This window comes from Caretta caretta, chromosome 9 (genome assembly GCF_965140235.1).
Source record: "Caretta caretta isolate rCarCar2 chromosome 9, rCarCar1.hap1, whole genome shotgun sequence".
In the NCBI taxonomy this organism is placed as follows: Eukaryota; Metazoa; Chordata; order Testudines; family Cheloniidae; genus Caretta; species Caretta caretta.
In genome coordinates this window covers 6,015,320-6,039,884 of record NC_134214.1, presented here as the reverse complement: position 1 = coordinate 6,039,884, position 24,565 = coordinate 6,015,320, and the positions used below count along the sequence as shown (strand labels likewise).

Here is a 24,565-nt window from a genome sequence, read left to right as displayed (position 1 = left end):
TGTTGCTGAAACTGGGACTCAAGCCTATATCCAGGCCCTAAGGGGGAAAACGGAACAGCTTAAAAGAAATGTTGACCTCTGTTTGGCAGTTAAAAGAAATAAATTAGTTGTTTCATTTGGCCTCAGGCAGTGTGGCAGTCACCTGAAGATTATATTTTGTCCATTTCTTAGCACATGTTGTCTCCTCCCATTCCAATTCAGGACCCCCATCGGGTAATGCTCTCCATGCACTCTACCAACATAAGGAGCAGAGCTGGTGCCAAAGTCAGTGCTCTAGAAGCCCAACTTACGCATGCTGTTCTGTTTTAATGTAGTTTCCACAGCTCTTTCCAGCGCTAGGAAAAGCGCATCACCCGCTGGAGCTTTCTTTGGCCTCAGCTTTGTTAAACTTTTTTGCGTTTGGTGTAGGTGATGATCCTCTGTTTTTCAGCCTTTACCTTCTGATCTTTGAGTACCTCCCTTCCGTCTTTGCGATCAGCCTCACAAAGTGTGGCCTGCAGTCATTTTATTTCCAGCTTAAAGTCCTCTTACTGGGTTTCCTTATAGCTTGATCCTTGATAACAAATCAAGCTGAAGCTACTTTCAAATCCTGCTTTCCTCCCATTGCTAAAAAATGACCTGCTCTGATTAGGTCTCCTGGGAGAATGATTTCAATTCATTTCATTGATGAATTTCTGACAGGCAGCTTTAACTGAGACTTTAATGATTTGGCACATTGCCAACTAATTAAAAAAAAAAAGCATATTGATTATGGAACATTTTGAGCAGCGACAATAGATGGAGGTAGGGCCTAAAGCCCCCCCTGGCAGTCTCCAGTCTTTGGACTGAGTGTGAAAGAGAAAACAGAAGCAAGCAGGTACACTCATGGATTTAGAAAACAAAATTCATTGTTCTGAGTGTGTTCCTTGTATGTTCTTCTTTTGAGCTGTGTTAGCTCTTAACAAGACACTAATTAATAACTCACAGGGCTATTTTGCTGTTTTTCTCTCCTAATTCTCTGTAATGAGTCTCAAATATTCTTCCCCACTGATTTTGTCCTTTTGGCAAACATTGATTCCTCATTCACCTGTATTTCTAATAGAGCTGAAATTAACAAGGCTCTTTTTGTTCTTTCCCTTTTCTTTGTGCACCGGCATCATTAATAACTTTAGTTCAGCTCTAGGAATAAGATTTATTCATTTAGCTATAGCTGCTGCAGTGGTCACTTATATTTTGTAGCTTTTTTTTTTTAATTTTTCATTGATGAAGTGGTGATATTCTATACAGATTATGATGATTAATTATTGAATGCCAAAAACTGTGCTTATGTAACCTTAAGGTTGCACAGTCAGTATCCAAAAGTCAGGCAATGAAAACTTTTAAGTTCCAGCAGCGCTATTTACACATCCTGTAGATTTTACGGTATACATTTTGCAGCAATCAGTAATATAGTAGACTACATACCTTTAGCAGAAAAACAATAATATAATGTTTTGTGTGCAGGAGAGTAGGTTAACATTTTGATTGGGTACTTAGCTTTTATTCATTCTTTTCTGTATAGGTTCTTATACCATGCTCAGCACCTTAATATTAATGCAGCACTAGAAAGTGCCCAAAGTAGCATGACCAACATTTGTCACGTTTGTTCTCTCATCCTCTTGCAGGGAAGAGAAGTGTGTGCAGTGTAGTAGTTTGTTTCAGAAATTTTTACAACCCCCACCCCCATGTGTTTACCATAGAGCAGCCAGGTCATGGTAACTTGCCTCGAACTTGGAGTGGAAGGTGGTGAGGTTTGTGATGGTCCTTAGTTCCTATGGGAGTTCACGCCACAATCTTGGTCTGGACCCTGAGAAAGCTCTGTCCCCTGTTCTGCAACTCCTCATTCCTTGTGGTTATAGCCTTAATGTTACCTTAACCATTTCTTGGATTTAATTTCCTAATGCTTTTTAAAAAGGAAAAGAAACGATCCAGACTGACGTGTCTTACAGACTTCACAAGCTCTGCTGGCTTTGCTTTAGGAGTTTGCAATTTCCTTAAAACAAGTATGCATTTAAATAATGGCACACACAAGCACAGTATTCCTCTATCTACGTATACACCTGTATAGAGTTAAGGAAATTTCCTACTATGCATGCTCAGCATGGGCCCAGTCCAGAGCTCATTTAAGTCAATGGACAGGCTATTATTGACTTTGTTGGGCTGTGTTGGCCATTTTCGCAGGGCTGTCTCTTTGGTAAATCAAAACAAGTTTCTTTCAAACCATAGAATGACCCTAATCTTCAAGGAAAGCCTGATCCATGGCATGTTTCAAACTTCAACCCTTTTTGGTATAGTCCTGTTCTATAGAAGAGTAGTTAGAATGTGTATATAATTACAGTGGGGCAAGTATGTGTTTCAATTCAATGTGTCGGTTTTAATCCATAAGGCCTTAAAATGGTTTGAGGGCTGCTTACCATAGTGAACCCAACTCTCTGTGTGATCCTGCTGCAGTTGCTATCAGTGGAAGGGTTCGAGCTGGACTTCCATTCCAAATGTTTTAGGGGTCTGCAAAAGGAAAAAAGGTTGAAAGCCACTGATAATGCAGCTATGTGACAAGCTCCCTCTTCTGTCTGCTGGAAGCACAACAACGCCCCCACCAGCTGCATTGTTTCATACGGAAGAAAATACAAGCCATTACCAGATAACCTTGGTATATTATGGAGCATAAATAGGTCCTGTCTCTGCTTGTTATAAAGTCATTTGTCTCAAGTCATATGACAGCATTTGGGCTGTAAAATGATCTTTGGCCTGAGAAACCTTAAACAATTATGGATGCATGACTTTAACACACACACAAACCTCAGCCAAGGGCCCTAATTATCTTGAGCCTTATATCACAGTTTGCTTTCCCTCGCTATATCTGATGGGAGGGTGTGCGTGCACACTTTCCCTTTGAGTGTTCCAAACTCTTCTGAAAAGGGACTCTCTTCAAATGACTCATGCGGCACTGGCCTTTAAACACAGTGCTATGGAGCAAGCTGTTTTCTGGGGGATCTTCCCCTGTTTACACAGTTAGGGAATGCGGTGGTGCTTGAGAGACAAGATGGGAGCCTTCAAATCACTTAAATAATACCAGCACTTCGGTGTTTCAGCTTCACCTGATGAATGTTGAATCCACTGTAACATGACAGCAAGCAAACAGGAAGAATCTGGTTGAGTAATCAAAGGCACGTGGCACAAGAAGTAGAACCAGATGCATTAAGCTCAGTCTTACGTAACTGCAAACTAGTCTGTTATGACCTTTTGATTCTTAGCACGTCTTGTGCTTTTCATATTAAAGAGAATTCTCCTTTAGTTACGATCCTGCGTTTCTAATCTTCACGGGTTACTCCGAGAAACCAAGTAAAACTAAAAAGCCCAATCCTAAACTGAATCATTCTTCAATTCCCCAGTGCGTTCAAACATCTTGAAACACACTCAGCCACAGACGTCAGCTCAGTACCTTTCAACTCCGGAGTCCCTTCTGCCAGGGGACGCGCTCAGACACAACTTGCAGCTGAAAATCTCAGCTCTCCATTGTAGTGAGAGTGCGCAGGGAAGGGATGATAGCACATAGCCTGCTACTTTTCCTCAGCACTCCTTACTCACCCAGCGACCATGTGCCTTTTAACAAAAGTTATACTGTGCGTCCTGATCAGCTTTCAAAGAAGTAGTGGCCCATATGAACAGAGCAAGAGTCAATTTTCACCTGTTCTTAAATTTGCTTTGCAATTGTTTAGTTTTTCAGGTTACATGAAAACTTCCATGCAAGGAGCCCAATATGCTGTGCAACTAAAGAATTAAACCGTAGCACTCTCACAACCGAGATGTCATTTTTTTTTTTTATAGATGGGAAACCGAGGTACAGAGGTTGTGACTTGTCCAAGCTCACACAGTGGGTCTGTGGCAGAGCCAGATATAGACCCCAGTTCAGGAAACTACTTAAGCGTATGCCTCATGTTAAGCCATTGAAATCAATGGAACTACTGAAAGTTATGCAAGTGCTTAAATACCTTCCTGAATCAGGGCTCTAGAGGCCAGGTGTCCTGGTGACTTGTCTGTCACTGCAACCTCTAGATAGATAATCACCCTTCCCTCTTTGTTTGCTGCCTTCTATACGGTTGGTTAAAAATTAGGTTTCTCTTTGAAGCTCATGTTGAACTTGGACATCGCTCTGGGGGAGAGTGAAGCCTTCAGCCCTATGATTTTGAAACATGTGAGGTGGGACACAGGTGAGTTTACCTGGAGTAGTGGGCACAAGAAATGGGGAGGTGACTTGCATTTTGAAGCTTGCTTTTGTGCCCCCCCCATATGCCCCTCCCTCCCGCCTATTCCTCAGAACCGGAATGAGATGATTGCATACCTCAAAGATCAGCTTCAAGAGATGAAGGCCAAGACAGACATGGAGAGCCGCTATGTGAAGAAAGACACAGAGCTCCAGATCTACCAGACCCAGAAAAAGTGCAGCAACGCAGAGAGTGACCTATTAAATGAAATTGAGGTAAGCACTGTCTTTAGGCCTGTTTGTAAAGCATCTCCAGCTAGCAAGGCGAGAGCTGGCTGCCTGCAGATTGCATTGCCACCAAACAGCCAACATGTAACTCACCATGCAAAGAGAGGTTTGTGTTTTACATACGGGTGGCACAAGTGTCTCCGTCTCACCCACCACCTTGACTCCTGAAGTTAACAATAAGACAGAACTGGGACTCGGTGGGCAGCGCAGAGCTGCCGAGTGCAGCCTCACACTCTCATGGCTCTGGCAATGTCGTGATTGTACTACCTCATCGTTAGGTCATGTTTTCCTCCTATTCTCTAAAACCATGTGGTGGTGTTCTCTGTAATTACAGGACAAGGACAAAGCTGGTCAGCTGCAGGTTTCCACTGTTGATGACCTCAAACAACCAGCCACTTCTAGTCAGCTGTGTAGGGAGGGGACAGGCCAGAGGCTGCTCATTATTTTACCAAGCTCACAACAAATAATGGGGCTGATGGGATGGCTGTAACCATTAGCACTGGTAGGTGGCTGCTATGCGTGCCCCCTGACAGGAGAACTCTACCACAGGAAGAAGTGTCTGGTTGGAAGGATCCCCCATTCCAAGAACCCATCCCAAGGGTGCAGGTTGCAGAGATCACCCAGCAGTAGAATTGCTGCAAGGATTTAATGATTTCTGGATGAGTCCTCAGGCAGGGTCTCTATGCACATGTATACACAGTGTGTGGCATGCCCATACACACTCCTCCATTAGAGGAGGCTTGCAACTGGAAAAAAATGGCCTCCTGGCTTTGTCTGCCTCCTGATGGATAAGAGGTCTGGGTGGTTTTTAAAGATAAAAGGGATTTCTTTTCCATTCATTTTTTTAAATGAGATGTTCAGGTCCTGTCTAGGCTGGAAGGTTCTATGGTGCCTGGACAACTAGTGAAATGATGACACGACAAGAAGCAAGCATGAAAGTTGAACATTTGAGAGGGGAAGGAGTTTTTAGATAAACAGATGTTAACAAAAAACAGTCTATCTTCAGTGCCTAATGAACACTCAGGAGAAAGGATGAATCTTGAAGAGACAGCACGCCAGCCCCTTCAGTTCAGGTGTGAGAGCTAACAGTATACTGCATCTTCAAGTCAAGTGCGATATACATATATATTTTTACCCCTCGATGCCTCATCTCCCTCCCCTCAGCTTTTGGTTTTCTGCACCCAGAACGGAGTACAAAGGAGAGAGCAGCGCAGAGTGCATGGGGAGAAGGGCTGACTCAGGCTATGTCTACACTACAGACCGCACAGCTGTACCGCTGGAAGGTCTCTATGGTGGTAGGATAGAGCTCTCCCGCCGGCATAATTAAACCACCCCCAACGAGCAGCAGTAGCTATGTCGGCAGGAGAGCCTCTCCCTCTGACATAACACTGTTCACACTGGGGCTTGTGTCAGTCCGGGGGTGTTTTTTTCACACCGCTGACTGACGAAAGGGCTAGTGTAGACAAAGCCTTAGTTCTGGGCTCCCAGTGGTAGTCGCTAATGAAGGGATGCAAGTGGAAGAGCGGCTAAGGTTTTGTCTACACTAGCACTTTTATTGGTAAAACTTCCTTTTGGTCAGTGTTGGGGGGAAAAAAGACCCCCCCTGACTGACAGAAGTGCCGGTGTGGGCAGCGCTATGTCAGCAGGAGATGCCCTCCTGCCAACATAGCTACTGCCGCTCGTTAGGAGTGGTTTAATTATGCTGGCGGGAGAGAGCGGCTACACGGGAGACCTTACAGCGTCACGGCTGCAGTGGTATAGCTGTGCCACGGTCAGCTCTGTAGTGTAGACATAGCCTTAGATCCTCAGAGCTGGCCGCACTATCGCTGCTGAGTCTTGTGAGCTGTGCTACTGGGCTCTGCAGTGCTGGGCTCCGCCCATGCCACCGGTGTGATTCGGCTTTCTGGAACTCCGCCCCAGGGCCATAGCCCTAGGAAAAGGAGAGGCGAGTGAACCCAGCACCAATGCTGCGATAGGTGCTGGAGGATGGAGAGCAGTATGGAAGGCAGAGGGTGAGGGGAGAATATGATGGGGTGCACCAGCGAATGGGAAAAGGACTTGACTTGCTGATCGCAGGTGTAGGAGGCTAGTAAATGTGTTTTCCCAGGGCATCAATACAAGCCCAGGGCTGGCTCCGAGGAGAGGGGGCTGATTGTGATGTATGCACAGTACAGGTGCGCCCCTCTTCCATGATGCTGGACATGCCTTAGTGCAGGTATCTGTGCACTTCTAGGGCTGGGGAAGCTCTGGGCCAATGCTCCCATCTCCATGCCATGTCACTTCCCTCAACAGCCAATACCACATCACCATTTTGATGCTGCTAATCAGCTCCCCGACCCGTTCGTTCCTGGAGTTCACTCTCTTACATAGAACTGGCTTTTTACTGACACTGCAGCGCAAGGGCCTGTCACTTTCAGAAGTGCTGTCCATTCACCACTACAAGCAGTCGCTCACCGGCGCACCTCCTCGCAAGGTATGCGTACATGCCTGCCAAGATAGCCTCTGACCCGTTCTGTCTTTATTGATCACAGATGCTGAGGATCAAAACTGATGAGGAGATTAGAGTCCACATGGAGATAGAAAATTTCCTCAGGCAGCAACAGATGGTGGGTGACTCAAATGTTTTCAATTAGCACTTAAGGCAGCAACTTACAAAACATCACATGAGCTTATTCCTATGGTAGCAATTAGTGTCTTAAGGAAAACAGCTAATGTCCATCTACTCCTCAACCAGCTTCAAGACTGTTATTGGAATTACCATTTGCCCTAAAAACATAACACTGGTTACCTGAATTTTGGATTATTTTAAATCAAAACTGAGATAGGACAGATTTGTTCATCCAAACAAATAATTTTTGTTTCTCCCCGCACCACAAGATGTTCAGGTGATTGGGCTTTAAGTTGAAGTACATTCATTGCAAACAGGTCAGACGTCCAGCAGCATCATGAGCTGGCGTTAATACATGCAGTATAACTACAGCTTCACAGGCCCAGGTATTGCACGTGTAAAGTAGGACACAGGGGACAAGGAAAGACATTATAGAAATCATCAATCTGTTTTTGCTTTATCCTAGCCTAGGTAGGATAAATGTCAATTCACAACTCTTTTGATAGACTCAGGTAGCACACAATCCATAATGTCTATTATATTAATTCAGGTTGCCCACGATCCATAATGTCTGTTGTATTACTTTATACAGAAGAAAGGACCCAAAGAGTCAAAGGTGTTAACACGACCCTGAAACTGTTTAACATTAAACAGCATTGGACAAGGTTCAGGGTTTGCTCTATAGAGACTTCAGCCTGCTTAGTACCATGGCAAACATGCCATTAAAATCCTTTATAACCTTTTATTAAAGATACAGAAAAAGGAGGAAAAGCAGTTAAAGCATTTGAAATGTAAGGTATTAAGTAAGGTTTTAATTTTAGCATCCCTTGTTCCCTTCCTTTAAGCTGTAGAGAGTCTTTAGAAGATTTGCAAAAAGAAAAGGAGTACTTGTAGCACCTTAGAGACTAACCAATTTATTTGAGCATAAGCTTTCGTGAGCTACAGCTCACTTCATCGGATGCATACTGTGGAAACTGCAGAAGACATTATATACACAGAGACCATGAAACAATACCTCCTCCCACCCCACTCTCCTGCTGGTAATAGCTTATCTAAAGTGACCACTCTCCTTACAATGTGTATGATAATCAAGTTGGGCAATTTCCAGCACAGATCCAGGTTTTCTCACCCTCCGCCCCCCCCCCCCCCCCCCAAACTCACTCTCCTGCTGGTAATAGCCCATCCAAAGTGACCGACCACTCTCTTTATAATGTGTATGGTAATCAAGGTAGGCCATTTCCAGCACAAATCCAGGTTTTCTCACTTGGATTTGTGCTAGAAATGGCCCACCTTGATTATCATACACATTGTAAAGAGAGTGGTCACTTTGGATGGGCTATTACCAGCAGGAGAGTGGGGTGGGAGGAGGTATTGTTTCATGGTCTCTGTGTATATAATGTCTTCTGCAGTTTCCACAGTATGCATCCGATGAAGTGAGCTGTAGCTCACGAAAGCTCATGCTCAAATAAATTGGTTAGTCTCTAAGGTGCCACAAGTCCTCCTTTTCTTTTTGCGAATACAGACTAACACGGCTGTTACTCTGAAACCTGTCATTTTAGAAGATTTGTTTCCAATAGAGATAAGGAGGTGTTAGTACCGTTATACAAGGATCTGGTGAGAGCTCATCTGGAATATTGCGTGTAGTTCTGGTCTCCCATGTTTAAGAAGGATGAATTCAAACTGGAACAGATACAGAGAAGGGTTATTAGAATGATCCAAGGAATGGAAAACTTGTCTTATGAAAGGAGACTCAAAGAGCTTGGCTTGTTTATCCTAACCAAAAGAAGGCTGAGGGGAGATATGATTGCTCTCTATAAATATATCAGAGATAAATACCAGGCAGGGAGAGGAATTATTTATGATCAGTACCAATGTGGACACAAGAACAAATGGATATAAACTGGCCATCAGGAAGTTTAGACTTGAAATTAGACGAAGGTTTCTAACCATCAGAGGAGTGAAGTTCTGGAATAGCATTCCAAAGGGAGCAGTGAACGCAAAAGGCTTCAAGAGTAAGCTTGATATGTTTATGGAGGGGATGGTATGATGGAATAGCCTAATTTTGGCAATTAATTGATCTTTGACTATTAGCAGTAAATATGCCCAGGGGCCTGTGATGGGATACTAGATAGGGTGGGATCTGAGTTACTACAAGGAATTCTTTCCTGGGTGTCTGGCTGGTGAGTCTTGCCCACATGCTCAGGGTTTAGCTGATCACCATCTCTCGTTCAAAATGATCCCACCACTACCACCATGTCAGGGTTCCTTCCCCACTCTGAACTCTGGGGTACAGATATGGGGACTCGCATGAAAGATCCCCTAAGCTTATTCTTACCAGCTTAGGTTAAAAACTTCCCCAAGGTACAAACTTTGCCTTGTCCTTGAACAGTATGCTGCCACCACCAAGTGTTTTAAACAAAGAACAGGGAAAGAGACCACTTGGAAACGTCTTTCCCCCAAAATATCCCCCGGGGCTGGAGCACTCATGGGGAAAAATTGGTGGATGCTCTGCAGCCACCAGCAGCTCCCCATCCGGCCCCCTCACCCCAGCTCACTTCTGCCCCGCCTCTTCCCCAAGCGCGCAGTGTCCCCGCTTCTCCCCCTAGCTCCCAGTGCTTGCCGCTGTGAAACAGCTGTTTTGCGGTGGCAAGTGCTGGGAAGGGGTAAGAGGGGGAACGCGCTCAGGGAAGGAGTCTAATAGGGGGAGGGACTTTGGGGAAGGGGTTGGAATGTGGGCGGGCAGGGGTGGAGTCGGGGCAGGGTGGGTTGAGCACCCACTGGTGCTGGGAGAAGTTGGCGCCTATGCTGCAGACCACGAGTGGCTCAACACTAGCTCCAGGATTTTGGCTCTTTGAAGGGTTGGGGTATGCTGAGGAATTGCTGTGCTGTGTAACGTCAATGTTACTCTTACAGAAAGACGGCAGACTGAGCAGACGATAGAAAGTTTTCAGTAGCATTACTAATCCTTCCTGGTGCATTCTGTCCGCTGTGCTAAATGTCAGTCTGTCTCCCAAACAGAAGTTGGAAGAGAAGCTAGAATACTGGATGGAGAAGTATGAAAAGGACACGGAATCTAAACAACAAGAACTGAACACTCTAAAAGCATCCAAGGCAAATGATTTAGCAGCACTGCAGGAACTTGCCAAGCAGGTATGAGATCAGCAGTGGACTAAAGGATTCAGTGAACCAGCATGTCACTGCCCAGGCAGCATCCCAAAAGCTGGGCCCTGGGCACTTCCCCACCCTCACTCTTTTCATTCACCCAGAACAAGGGAAGAGAACTATGGGGAAGAAAAGATTGAGTAACCATGGAACTGTTCAATTGAACGGGCAGGAACAACCCAGCAAGTGGTGTCCGGAGGGAGCCACAGGGGGCATAAATCCTCTGTTCTCTACAGGTGACTTTGGTCAAGAAATGCCATTGTTTGTTGTTTTTCCTATGGCCGTTTTGGATGTAAGAGAGTGGCAAGTAATTGAATGGCTATTGTGAGGGGCAAGGGAGGACAAACTCCCTTCCCAATGTGTGCCTCATCTTGGGTCACACAAGCCATTGCTAGGCCAGGGGAGAGGGGCTTCGTGGAATTTTAACACGCTTGCTTTCATTGCCGGCGACCGCTGGCTGCTGCAGACTAAGGGCTCTCTCTGAGAGCTTGTTGGCTGTCCTACAGTTCGGACTATGGGGGCAGGAAAAGCAGAGGCACCGAAGCGCTCGCGTAATTCCCTCCTGTGGGCGTTAACTAAAAGGTTCCTAGTTCTAATCAAATCACTAGAAAGGACATATTGTCGGTGTTGTAATGATGCTCACTCTGAACCATGGTAACACCCTGTTAAACAGAAAGCGCTGATGACAATATTCCTGCAGAATCTCTCTCAACAAAAGCTCACTGTGGAAATGATTGTTCTGTTTCCAATATTTACATGGCAAGGATTTGTAAACATGTAAAAACTTCCTAAATAAGTAGTTAAAAAAAGGTTCCTAGTTCACATTAACATAGTCCTGTTGAAGAGGGTTACACTAGTGCACACTATTTGTCCCCACCCCGGTAGTCAGAACTGCGGGGCAGCGTGCACATAGCTTAAGTTTACTGAGTTCTAAGCGCCTGCTTGTGGAGTTAGAGGACACTCAACTCCTTGCCCCATCGAGCAACTCCTCTTCCATTCTGCATGTAAAACTTAGGTCAGTTGTCATCCCTATGTCCCAATCATTCTACCACATCCCCATGTGCTTGGGGTGACTTCCTACCAACACCTGTTCCACGAGAAGCCGCACAAGACACACTTTCTGCAGCATAACATCAGGGGGTTCGATAAGTTCAGGCAATGAAAGGTTTCAGTTAATGGGGCAACTTACTGCTTTACGATGGGGAACACAGTTATACGCAGCATTTGCACTGCAGAGCTGGGACAGCTCACAGGGAAAGGAACCGAGGGAGAAAGGCCCGTGGTTTGCACATCAGCCCCCATGGAGTAGCTGTGAGGGACAAGCCTTGTACAGGGAGCTCCAGAATTCAAAGTCATCATGATGCCCTCAGTCCATTTCTAAGCGAAGCATGTTCTAGAGCGTCTCTGTGCATTTCTGCAGTGCCGGTTATTCGAACAAGTCATGATTGAGGATCGGGTGGAAAAGGAGGCAGCAAGAAGAAAGGTAGAACAGGATGCGTTGGAATTAAAGAGCGTCAAGAAGGTAAAAGGGAAAGTGCTACCAGTGACATGGCTCATTAATGATCTGTATGCGAAGTGGCTCCTTTCAGTCAGCAACACGTAATAAAGGGTTTGGCCAGCGTGGCCTGGGATTAGCAAGTGCTTCCATTGCGTGAGGAGAAGAGAGGTGTCTGCTGCATGTCCAAGCTGCTGTTTGTTCTCCCCACCCTTCCAGTCCCTCCCTGGGTAGAACAGCCACACAGTTAATAGCCACCGACCGAATCAGGAAGGAAATAAAGGGGAAAAGTCTTGGCTCCCAGCGTGAAGATTCGGGGGCCTTTTGTCCATCACACCATGTGTGCAGCAAGGATGATGCCACAGAGGGAGGGCTGCAATGTAATCCCTGCCCTCAGTGCAAGAACCTCACCCCACAAATGCTCTGTGCGTGCTCAGCACACAGACTATCCCATAACCTAGTGACTACGCAGGCCAGGAAGTGCAAGGGAGGAGCCCAGCCTGCTACAGCTTAGGACATTGGTCCCTTTACAGCAGGTGCCACAGTCTACAGCGTACCTGGCAACCTTCTTGCTTTCAAGCTGCCTCACACTGGCCTTTCACGGGGTTTGTTGCAGGGTCACTGGTGCTGGGTTTTTTTAATGTGGCTAAGGAAAGTAGCATTGAAGTACTTGCTGAGAACAAGTACGGGCATGTCGGACACAGTGGGGGCTGGGAGTACCAATTACACGTGCAGTCCCAGCCTAGGTGGGCAACTGCGTGTGCACATGGGACTTTTTGAAAATGCGGCCCCAAGAGCTAATGAGAGACGAATATTTAACCATGACCTGCAAAAGGAAGGCAGGTGGAGTTGGACCCATTGTTAGCTTCTTTAGGACAGGTTGGGTTTTAAGCATTTCTAATATAAGGCAGACAAAATCCGGAACACTGAGTCTGGCCTTTTCTGCTTTTGCTGGAAGGACTCACTGGGGTCTCCTCTGCTCTAGCCTTTTACTTGAATAACACACTGAGCTAGCAGCTGAACCGGGTGCAGCCCGTAAGCTAGCGTACGAAGCAGCTAGTCTATAGTCTAGACTGCGTGGAAGTCTATCGAGGGGTTTTCTGTAGCGCCCATCACCTTAGTAGCTAAGCACTTACAGTTGGAATGTTTCCAGGGCAAAGGGTTGGTGCACATGGAGCCCGCTCCAATAGCTCTATGCTGAGGATAACGCTGGCAGCTGACACCGGGCTGCTGGCCTAGGAGAAGCTGGCGGACAGCAGACTTAGGGTGGGATCCAGGTTCAGACACTCCCAGTGGGTGCCTCTGGAGTAGGCTGGAGATCAGAACGTGTTGCAGAGCAGTATTCCCTGGCACTCTCAAGTTCACAATTTGGATTTTCTTGTAATTTTCTTACATAAACATATCAGAAAGCCCGTCCCTTTTCCCACAGCACTGAGCCGATGGGGCGGCATGTTGCGATGGCAGCTGACTTCCCCAAGACCAGCTGCTCTGAACAGGGAAGTGTCTGACTTGCTTTGGAAAACTAACTCTCCCTCTTTCCTGTTTCCAGCTACAGGCCTGGTGGAGAGGCACAATGGTTCGCCACAACATCGGCCCCTATAAGGCCATCAAGAAGCCTAAAGAGGACGAGACAAATGGCAAAGACAAAGGGAAAAAGGGAAAAGCTGGAGCTAAGAAAAAGTGATGGCCATAGAATCCTGCTCTCGTTAGACTCACAGGGCCCTGGAAGCTTTGGACTCTCATCAGGGAGGAGCACTGGCTTGTGTACACAGAGTAAGAAATAAAGCATTCAGCAGAGTTCAGGGCCAGGGCTCTGGGCCAGGCTCGAGTTTGTTTTCTTGACAGGAAGGAGTTTAAGATGAAGTTTCTTGCACAAAGGTCTGACCTCTCCAGCTCAAGGTAACTCTAGAGCTTAGCAACCAGCTACTAAGATTTTTAACCTGCACTGTGCTATGCACACACGTTATTCCCCTGAGAGCACAGGAAGCTGGAACAATATGGCCCTCAAGATTTTTTGCAGCCTTAAACTAATTAGTCATCTGGGTATAATTCACACTGTTCACAGGCTTGAAAATGCAGCTGTTTTAGAGGCACTCTGCACTCAGAACATTCACCACTTCTCCCCGTCACTGCGCTGGCAGCCGTCCAAGTGCTAGCATCATCTGGGGGCACGCGTCCTTCACCACCGTTTTGGCTAATGCGGCTCAGAGCAGGTCTAGACGGCTTGGGGGCAGTCACTCACATCTGGTCTTGGGTGGCGCTTCCATTCTTAATGCCAGTGCTAGAGCAATGGTGGCAGAACTGCTGAAGAGTCTCAGTGTAGAGGGAGCCTTGTTCACGGAGTGTTTGTGTTTCCATTCTCACAGTCCTCCTGCCAGAAGTCACTATAGCCCTGCAGGAGGTAAGGAAAGAATCATGCCCTAGTGAGGGTGGTAATGGAATGTCCTTGGTACAGAGCAAGACATCCTTTGGCATCTGGTGCCCAAGAGCTGCTGCTCTCAAACCCCAGAGTGCAGTGAAGTGATGACAGCCTGGCTGTTACCTTGAAAGAACTGGGGGTCGGGGGAAGGTGGAGTTCTGCTCTGTTATCCGAGAGTCCTCTCCCCGCTGTGGGTCGCGTCCTTTTAAATGAGATTGTACTGCAATCAGTGTACACAGTGGAAACAGCCACGAGCGCTATCTACACAGTGTAAAACCGCTGAGGGGGGTCGGGATTTTTGAATACTCCCACACTTTGAAAGACACGGATCAGAGCACACAGAATCGGAATGAGGCTGTTTTCACTCTGAGACCATTTAAGAGCTGTATCAGGAGCGTGTGTAGCTGTCCAAATTCATTCATATCGAAGAGTCAAGCTGTGCCAAAAGTTCTCTTAAGATCAAGCAAAATTACTTCAACTGCAAGTGGCAAAGCTGTTTGGCTTTGAATTCTGAGAGCTCAGTGGTGGCTGGAGCCTGTAGTTTATTCTGCCTTAATAGATCATGGAAGTGACTGTCCGTAGCTTTCCAAAAATTCACACACTCCAGGCAAGCTGGAGTTACAATCATTGGCATCATTACTCTTTCAGTTTATCAGGAAGAACTCCCTTTTCAGTCACTGATCCCAAATGAGTCTTCCTTACTCCACACTGGGGTAGGAATGGGCACCACTCTTGTATGATGTTTACGTCACACGTCTGCAGCAGGCGCCTCATAGCAACCACTGCAGTTAAGTTTAATTTTATCTCCCCCTTTCCACGCGCTGAGAACATTTTGAAACATTTCATTTTGAGGCTAAAATTTTCCAGGCTTGGTATGTGCTGACAGGTGATTTTTTTGTGAAGTTTGAGCAAAATCCCTTCAGACATTTGAGTTCTAGAAAAGGAGGGGAAATGCACTTTTCCTGTTGTAAAAAAAATCCTAGCCACACGTTTAGACACAGCTACAGCACAAACAGCTGACGTTTGAAACACAGCATGGGCAGAATGTTGAGTCAGGATCAGCGCCTTCGCTTGCTTTGGGGCAACAGCACATGAAAATAACGTTGAGTGAAAAATCACTTCTCATTCTAAGGACATTGTCTGTTCCGAAGCTTCACTTCTGGGTTCCGGTTCCTTAGCATGAATCCAGTGGAACTGCCCTGGCTCTTGCAAGGTTTTTGATCCTTGAGGATTACTGTAGTGGGGTATACTGCAAGCCAGTGATATCACATGCCAGGTGCTAGATGTAAATTACATCCAAAGACGCCATTTGTGTGACCCAGCTGCAGTGAATTATGATGCAAACTGGAAATGAGCAGTAATGATGGTTATGAAATTATCCAGTTATCACTTTTAGTGAAATGGTTCTGACTATCTCTCAAAAGGGAAAACATGCATAAATACCAGAATCCACTCAAATTATAACAGTTTGTTTCTGAAATTAGGAGGAAATTTTACATGTCAGTTAAAGGAACAACAACATTGGGTTCATGTTCATTTATGGCGGGTAAATGGACCCTGAATGGTTTTCATCAAAAAAGCATCCATCCTCTCCCCACACTTTGCTGTTTCTTATCAAACATACCCTAGGAGACTCCACGGTAACTGGAAAACTAATACAATTGAAGAGTGAAAATTAAGCAAATGAGAGGAGAAAGGGTCTTCAGTCAGACTGCTTAGAAGTTGGAGTTTTACCCTTGTTAGCATTTATAAATCAAACACACTTGATTTTGTTAACAACACTCCTGCCTCTCAGCTGAGCGTAAGAGCTCACAATACACAAGGAGCTGCAAGAGGTCCACCAAAAGCAGGGGAGATCAGCCTTTACATTCATATTTTTCTAATGTTTCTAATGTAAAAATGGAAAATTTTGAGAAAGTTCAGACCTCCTCTGTACATTTAAAGGACATAAATCTGATCAAGCATCTCTTCCAGTTAGCCAAATGCTTAGCAGCCCCCCAGGGCGGCTGCCTACCCATTCTCCACTGTTTGGAAGGTAGAACTGGGACAGGCTGTGGCAGAGAGGGCTGAAACACTGTCATAGGGCTGTAGGGGGAGGTGACTGTCATCCAGGTCTCACAGGAGAGGAACAGAGCTCAAGCTCCGACAGGGCTTCTTACAAATTCCCTCAAAGCAGCTGCCTTCCCAGCTTCAGAGATGATATCCTGCTGGGAAACAGACCCAGAGGAAAGTCAAATGGGCAAGTGGACGAGTTGAGGTGCCCAGAAATGTAGCCATGTAGCATCGGAACCTGGAGGTGCGCGCAGCTTGGCAAAAAGCAAGCTCGAAGCACCCGAGGGCCGCCAGGTGCCACGAATACGAGTGGATGTTCTGGTGGCTGCACACTTGCGTTACACACAGGCCTGGACTTTGGAAACTTCCCAGTCATTTGGAGGGGAGGAAGTTCTGGGTCTGAGGGTTAATATTAGTGAGGCGGGTTTGTGGAATGATTCCAACGAAGCTCCATATTTGGAAGATTTGCCTCAAGGTAGATTTGTGGGGACTTAACAGCGTCAGTTCCCTCACGGTGACTGTCTGATATGTCAGAGTGAATCTCCTTAGGGGAAGCTAAGGTTTCCCTCAAGCGTCAAAGCCAAATGTTGCTAGGTTATAACTCCAGCAAAGAAGGTTCAAAACCAAAACGACCCCTCCAATTTCTGCTGGAAAAAATTCCAACCCTGTAATTTTAATTGGAGAGATGAAAGGAATGCTGCTGCTTTATGGCTCAACGGACCAGCGAGCCCAAGTATCACCAATGGAGAGCAAATGAAGCAGTGTAGCTCTTTGAACTGGGGGGAAGTATATACTGCATCAGAGCAGAAAGGATATGCTGACTCGGCTAAAAGACTGTTTCGCCTCTAAGCATCGATAGCGACTAAAGGTGCTTAATTAAATACTGTAGTCAGGGGAGCTTGGAAGATATAACGAGCTTCTCCATGATCCGTAAACAAACCCATATGCTTTACAGCCATTAGGTGCCTTGTGCCACGAAACAGCTGCAGAGTCAAGCTGTTTGCGTCCATACCATAGCTATTTAACAATTGTTGGCCTCTGCACTCTCATGTACCTATCTGCTGTGCACAGAACATGCTGCTTTCTCTGGTGACTGTCTTCCATTGACAAAGATGTTAATAAGCTTAACACCCAATTCCCACACAAACTAAAAGGCAGGAATTAAGATTGCAGGCACATATTAGTGATTTGAATTAGGGCTGTCAAGCGACTAAAAAAAATTAATTGTGATGAATCGCACTGTTAAATAATAATATAATACCATTTATATAAATATTTTTGGATGTTTTCCACATTTTCAAATATATTGATTTCAGTTACAACACAGAATATAAAGTGTACAGTGCTCACTTTATATTTATTAGATTTGCACTGTAAAAATAAAACAGAGTTTAAAAATACAACAACGGTTAGAAACCCGGGAAATGAACGGATAAGGCTGCATGTATCTCAGAAAGCAGCCAGTAATTTTGTTGCTATTAAATTATTATTACACAGGTGGATTCTGGAAACAGAATCCACATCAGAATCGGTGACTGGGGCAGACGACTGAGGTCAGGAAATCCCTTAATTTCTAAGTTCTTTACTGAGATGGGTATTACCCACTTTTTTCAGACGTGAAACCTGAAGCCCAGTGAAGCGGCTTAACCAACGTCATACAGCAAAGTAGTGGCTGAATGGCTCAGGATGGTATTAATCATGGGACAACACGCAGTGTCATTTTTAGGCTTCTTGATCAAATTCAGCCTACTTTAGTAAGTAGCTGCAAGTTACCATACAATGACTTTTAGGCGACCTATATAAAATGACATGGAAGGTCTCCATGTAGTTTTCAGCAGACAGGTATCTACGGCACAAAACCACCACCACACGGCAGCCATCCAGACTGTTACAACTCAGCAGAGACCTCAAGGACTAAACGAAGGGTCCACTACTGTATTCTCTCAGCCCAGCAATGGCTCCCCAGGTTCAAGTGAAGAACAGGACACGGAGAGGAAGATTACACAACTGCTTACCTGCAATACTCATCTGTAGATAAAAATGGAGAACTTCACTCTTCAGGGCTGCCAATTCTGTTGCTTTACTCAGCATTAAAGTTCATCAAAAAATTAAAAGGTTTTAAAAGAAATGAAGCCGAGAAGTTCTTGGTGCAAGGAGAGGAAGACTTCCTATTGCTGGGAAAAGGTTATCAACGCTTCACCTAGAACAATCTAGAACTGGTGCATCCCTGTGTCTTTAATTTATAGCCAACTCTGCCTGTGAACTCTAAGGGACCGCTTCTCCACCACTTGTCTACATCCCCAACAATAAGATGGATGCTAGATGGACAGAAGATAAAGCACCTGCCTTGAAAGTCTTACAATCTTACATGTAAAAATGGAAGGAAATACAGTGCAACAAAGAGCTGCAAGAGTGAAAGATGGAGTCCAGCATGGTTCTTAGTAGAGTCACCATTTTTGTTTGGATTTAGCAGGGGAAGATCAGGCATCCAAACCTAAAACTTCTCCTTGTGGAAGACTAGGGGGAATAGACCTTCTGGAGGAAGTATGTTTTAAGGAGGCACACAGAGCAACAGGTGCAGGCCTCATAGGGCAGTCAAGAAGAGATGCCAGGGATAGAGGGCCAGAGACAGCATGGAGAATGGACTGTGGTATAGGAGGTCAAATTAGATGATCTGGTGGGTAGTCCCTTCTGGCCTTAAGCTCTATGACTGACTGACAGAGAAGATCACACAAGGGGTGATTAAGTCATGAGGATGGGGCAGAGCAGACGGAGGTCGGACCTAAGCAGTACAGGGTCTTGAAGGTGAAAACACGGAGCCTGAAAACCGATGCAAAAGTCAAGAGGGAGTTGGTCAAGGGATCAAAAGAATGGACCTGGAGTGGGGGACACAGCTGATGTGGTAGCATTGTGGACCAACTGGAGATGGAGTGGGAGGGAGAGCAGCATGTATGAAGCAAGGCAGGAAGTTCTGTGGCTGCTAGCAACTTTTAGGCCTCTCGCTTGTTTGCTGTAAACTCTAGTTATGAGGGAGGAAAGGAGGAACAAACATTTTGTGCCATCAGAAAAACTTTCCTATTATTGAGGGGAATACTGGTGCAAACTTCACAGAATTTAAAACTAGACAGGATAAATAACACGAGAACGTAATACAGAGAGCAACTGTGCACTGGCTGTGGCTCACAGCCCACGTGACCTAAAAGTCTTCTGCAGTTTCCACAGTATGCATCTGATGAAGTGAGCTGTAGCTCACGAAAGCTTATGCTCAAATAAATTGGTTAGTCTCTAAGGTGCCACAAGTACTCCTTTTCTTTTTCCACCACTAACCTCTAAGAATGAATAGGGCAGCTGATTCTGAGGAACACTAGTTACCCTCAGGGGGAGGGGCTAGAAAAGCTGCAGAGAAACAGGTTCTGATTACATCTGCTGAAAGAAACGTACTGAGTGCAAACATACGCAGTCTCCTACTCTGGCCCGGAGGTTGTTCGTTATGCTGAAAGAACAATTTTTCCTATACCAGGCTCCTAAGATGACCAGAAAAAAATTCCGTCCTCTTAATAAATATGACAATTCAGAAAGTAAATCCACACTTGATACACAGGAATTGACAATCACTGATTCAAATATAAAAATATAAGGAGGAAGAAATATTTCAGTTCATGTAGGTTTTAAAACTTTATTTCAAATTACCCAAGTATTTGGTTTTATATTATCAGTGTGTTAGAAGTTCACACAACTAACAGCATACAGGCAATTTAAAATAAAGTACACAATATTCTGGCATATTTATACTTAACAGTCTTAGAAATTATGGAATGTATTTACAGACATACAAGTATAGGTGGGAGCTTTAAAAATCCTTTACTCTATTAATTACACGTTTACAAGGTTTTCAGAAACAAAATTAGATTGTAAAACAGAATATCTATACAAAGATTTTTTTAAATGTTTAAATCCACCTTAGAATTCCTCTGCTTCTAAAACAAAAATGTCAAAGAACCATTTAAAGTCATAAAAGGGTAAAAAAATCACCAGTTACCACGTTACTGCTAAGAGCAACAGAATAGTTCTCAGTGCTGTAAAATGTTGTCTAGAAATTAATAACCCAGCAAGGAAGGGGCTTTCCTAACCAGTTTCCCCTGTCACTAGCTCCCAAGAAGGAGAAATCAAAATCCCCTATTTCCTGACCAGATCATTCCAACACCGTCAAGGACCATTAAGTGCCAGAGCCATTTCAATTTCTATTTCGTAACATTATCGATCCTCAGTTTTCTTCAGTGCTTAACAAGGCTTGTGTAAGGAACAAACATACTAGCAAGTGCTTAACTCTGAAATGGATTTTTCCCCACCACCAACGCCCCAAAAGGGAAAGACTACAATTGATACTAGCTTTAGCACACCAAATGAAATCCAATGTGTTTTCTTTAAAATATTTTTTAACTGGCTATAACAAAAAGTGCACATAAATATACCAAAAAAATCCCATCCCATTTCATTACAACAGAAACCAGAAGTGTTTTTTGGTATAATCCATCAAGAATAAACCATATCTTGAAATTTCAGATTTGGATTTTCATCCTCAATGTCTGGTCAACGTTTAGTGTTTGCCAGCATGAAAACACAAAATTAAAGAGTCAAACTAACATGACCACACAAATGTGTACTTGCTAGAGTGAAATGTTTGTTTAGAACTGTAAAGGAAATAGGAGCATACACCTGACCAGGCATACAAGCATAGTTGCTGATGTAAAATTCGGCTACACACACGGTGTGTGCAACAGTGGCTGATTTTACAACACACACTGAGAAGTGGCCATTTACTGAAAGTCAGACTCAAACTCCAAATTGTTAGTTTTCCAAAAATTAACATTTATGAAATGTCCAACTTCTACCAACATGAATGCTGTTACAGTCAGTTTCCGTAAGTCCGGGAAGCTGGGCTGGAGCAAATAACAGACTCTCACAATTCCACATTAAGTTTAACAGATTTCTTACAGTGAATAAATCTAAATATTGCATCCTCCTTTCGATCTATTAAACAAAACCTAATACCCAGGTACAGAGAATAAAAAGTATCTAGTACTGAGAAGTCAGATTAATTTGTTACTCCCCTTTAACAATGACTTGTAGACAACCCATAAGGAAACATTTATGGTCTATGGCAGAATTGTCTATATCAGAGTTTCCCAAACTGGGGGTCAAAACCCACAGGGGGTTGCAATATTTTGAGCCATCAGGGAAGAGGGGTAAGGAGCAGCGTGAGGGAGGCAGGGGCTCTGGAGGGGACATGCGTGGCATCCAGTCCCGCTCTGCCTGCTGGGCCCTCCAGCAAGAACCCATAGCATCTCCACTTGGCATTGCTGGAAGCCTCGAGCCAGCAGGGAGGGGAGGCAGGGAAGCTGCTCATGGTCCCATCCTGGGGTGCATGGAGCTGGCTGTAGAGAGGCTAGTCTCTGCTGCTGGCAGAAGAATCCAAGGAGTGGTGGTGCTGAAATGAGCCCCCCAGCCTGGCAGGGAGCTGCAGCACCAAGGAGGGACGGGGAGTCTGTGCTACCACCAGTGATGGGGCAGGGTGCCCAGTCCGTGTGCTCTGCCTGCTCCACACTGCAATGACAACTCCCTCCCAGGTACCCTGGGGAGTGGGCGGCGGGGGAGAGTAGGGCTGGCTGTGGGGCAACCCAGGGTTGAAAAAATGTGCCCTCCTCCCAAGAAATATCTGAACTGGCACCACTGCTTCAGGAGATGGGGGCGGGGGAGGTCAGGAAAAAGTTTGGGAACCACTAGTCTATAATGTCAGCGGTGAGATGCCAGAAATCTACATCCCCCATTCAACAAATGGCAGAGACTGCAGTAAAAAAAATTCTCCTTTCACTGCCACATAATCCTTCAAGGACCAGTTCTGTCCGTTGCAAGCCTTCCCTTGGAACACGGTACTGTGAAACACAGTCTACACCATTTGCTGGGGGAAGGTGTACCTGTAGAGAGCTGCTCTCTTCCTTTTTATGATGCACGTTACTGGCATACTCAGATCTTCCAGAAACCAAGACAGCCACTTACACATTATGAAAATATTTTCCCTTATCAACCGTACGACTCTAGTTTTAAATATCCTTCATGTGTTTTTCTAGACCTATGGTGTGATCAGTGGTGTCAACACCAATATGAAACAAAATACGTCCTTATGCGAAATCATTGGGACAACAGTTACCACAAGCTACCCATGAAATAATTATTAGGCAAACAAATCAGAGTGAGAATGGAATGACAAATCCAAAGGGAAAATTCAGCTAAGCCCAGACTTCTGTGCTTAAGTGTTCCCATGACCAGGCTTATTACAGCAAAGAAAACTTTTAACTAACCTTTTTTCCATTTCTTCTGCCCACTTCATCCCTTCTGAAAACCTCTTGGTATTACTGGTTCACTAACAATACCCCAGAATGGAACACCACAAATACCAGAAGTCTCATTCACACCCTGTGCAATCCATGATAATGGCAGAGGTGTCTTCTGGGATTACCCCAGGAAATATCAAGAGGATTTCACTGTGGGAGAAAAGGATTTTTAAAACATTACTATATATAAAAGTTACTGCAGAGCTGAATGTGACCCAGCCTCATCAGGGGGGCCAAGGCAGCACAGAAGTCTGGACTTTGTCAGTCACCTTTAAAGTAACATGCAAACCTTATTTTCAGTTTCCTGTTCACATATTTTGAATGTCCACTTTTTGGGGAAAAGGAGGTAGGCAGAAGGAACAAAAGGCAGTTTATACCACTGAATGAACTACAAGAAAACATACTTTATTAACACATTCTGTCAAACCCACCCACAGAAATTTCCTTTTGCAAAAGACTGCCACTTTGAAAGCAGAGCTAACACACAGAACCACTCTGGGAATTCAATAATCTCATTCTTTCCTACAATAATTTGTTCCTACATAACTGGAGTCTTCATTGGTGTAAGGGGGTGGCTGTGTGTTGTTTTCAATTGAAAACAGAATTGGATAACAGATCTCTAATGGATGGTTTCATAGCTCATGATTATTTGCAGTGGAATGAAAATAGGTACATGATTCTTCATAGGAAAATCTTCAATCATTATTTGCAGCAATTCGAGCCATAGACCAATTTAACATTACTGTTTAGTAACCGAGTCCCCATGATGGGTAGGAGAGGGCATGAAGGGTGGTAAGATGTTTTCCACTGAAGTGGGAAAGATTCCAATACAAAGATAGATTTATAACCAACCGAAGCTTAAAGCCAGCAAATATTTTGATTTAATAACAATATTTGAACAGGGTTAGGGCTTAGTATCTCTCACTGCCATGTCTGTTCCTTAGGGAGGTAACAAGCAGTATGGGTATCCCTGGGAAAAAACCAACAGCACTATATAGTTATATTTTAATATTGAGGACATGCCAACCCAGAGTAAAAAATCCATTTCAGTCTTGCTTTGAGAAACTGAGTATCATCAGCTTCAAAACACAGTCTTAACCTGTGATCTTTATATGCAATGGAAAGAGCTGGCGTTTCTTAGAAGCAGGGAAAACTCTCTCTGGGACTCATGGGGAGGACAAGCAGTCTCCATCACTGTGTCGCAATGGATACATCCCCTTTGGAAATACATCCTAGTAGGAATCTTACAGCTTTTCAGACTGTATATATAAATCCCCTGAATCTACATAGTCAGTTTTAACAGATGCTTCTCAACAACCAGAGAAAGGAATTTCCCCCAAGAAAAAACCTCACTTTATAAAGGGGAAAAAATATTGGTAAAAAATTAAATGGAAACTGGTGTGATCTCCAAAAAAAGTGGAGAAATGAAGCAAAACATTCCTGTCAGGAATCACAGAAGCTAATTTCCTTCTTAGAGCAGAGCTCTGTGTGTTTGGATACACTGCACCAGCAGTAAAGTCTTCATGTTCTTCTGCTTAGCCAAGGGAAACCAAAAGGTCCTGGAGATCTTTACGCAGCAGACAAGTGGTGATGCTGCTGCTTTGGGGGTGCAAGCTCCAGAAGTGCGTGGACTGTCACTGCTACCTGTGTCAAACCTTTCTCTTCTAAAATATGCAGAGGCAAACATAATCGCTCCTAAATGGGACAAACACAACAAAAAGACAAAAACAAAGAAAAGGGATGAAAACCACTTAACTGAAAAGAAAAAAAATGCAAATTAAACAAGCGGAAAGAGACTGAAATATGGAATGGTATGGACACCTAAACAAAAATATCTATGGAAGTAAATCTTTACCTATGGATAAGCCAGCTGTAAATGTAACAAAAGTACAAGGTAACAAACCAGCAAACTCTTGGACAATCATTT

At 44.6% G+C, this 24,565-nt stretch overlaps 2 protein-coding genes across 8 annotated transcripts in view; one reads left to right on the top strand and one right to left on the bottom strand.

The window, feature by feature from the left end:
- The window catches only part of DRC9 (dynein regulatory complex subunit 9), a 38,558-nt gene extending 24,985 nt beyond the window's left edge, over nucleotides 1–13,573 (top strand). For 2 of the 4 annotated variants that reach the window (XM_048864674.2, XM_048864675.2), the window contains exons 6-11: nucleotides 4,148–4,229; nucleotides 4,287–4,498; nucleotides 7,042–7,116; nucleotides 10,137–10,268; nucleotides 11,701–11,802; nucleotides 13,325–13,573. In XM_048864674.2, coding sequence (XP_048720631.1) covers nucleotides 4,148–4,229; nucleotides 4,287–4,498; nucleotides 7,042–7,116; nucleotides 10,137–10,268; nucleotides 11,701–11,802; nucleotides 13,325–13,459 — 738 coding nt within the window. In that variant the 3' untranslated portion in view covers nucleotides 13,460–13,573. The remainder of the gene's footprint in view (nucleotides 1–4,147; nucleotides 4,230–4,286; nucleotides 4,499–7,041; nucleotides 7,117–10,136; nucleotides 10,269–11,700; nucleotides 11,803–13,324) is intronic. The other 2 variants (XM_048864676.2, XM_048864677.2) reach the window with 2 other exon arrangements.
- The window catches only part of LRCH3 (leucine rich repeats and calponin homology domain containing 3), a 121,365-nt gene continuing 99,238 nt past the window's right edge, over nucleotides 2,439–24,565 (bottom strand). For 3 of the 4 annotated variants that reach the window (XM_075132064.1, XM_048864660.2, XM_048864663.2), the window contains one exon: nucleotides 19,909–24,333. In XM_075132064.1, the coding sequence (XP_074988165.1) occupies nucleotides 24,208–24,333 (126 nt within the window). In that variant the 3' untranslated portion in view covers nucleotides 19,909–24,207. Of the gene's footprint in view, nucleotides 2,524–19,908; nucleotides 24,334–24,565 lie in introns of those variants that run through there. The other variant, XM_075132067.1, reaches the window with a different exon arrangement.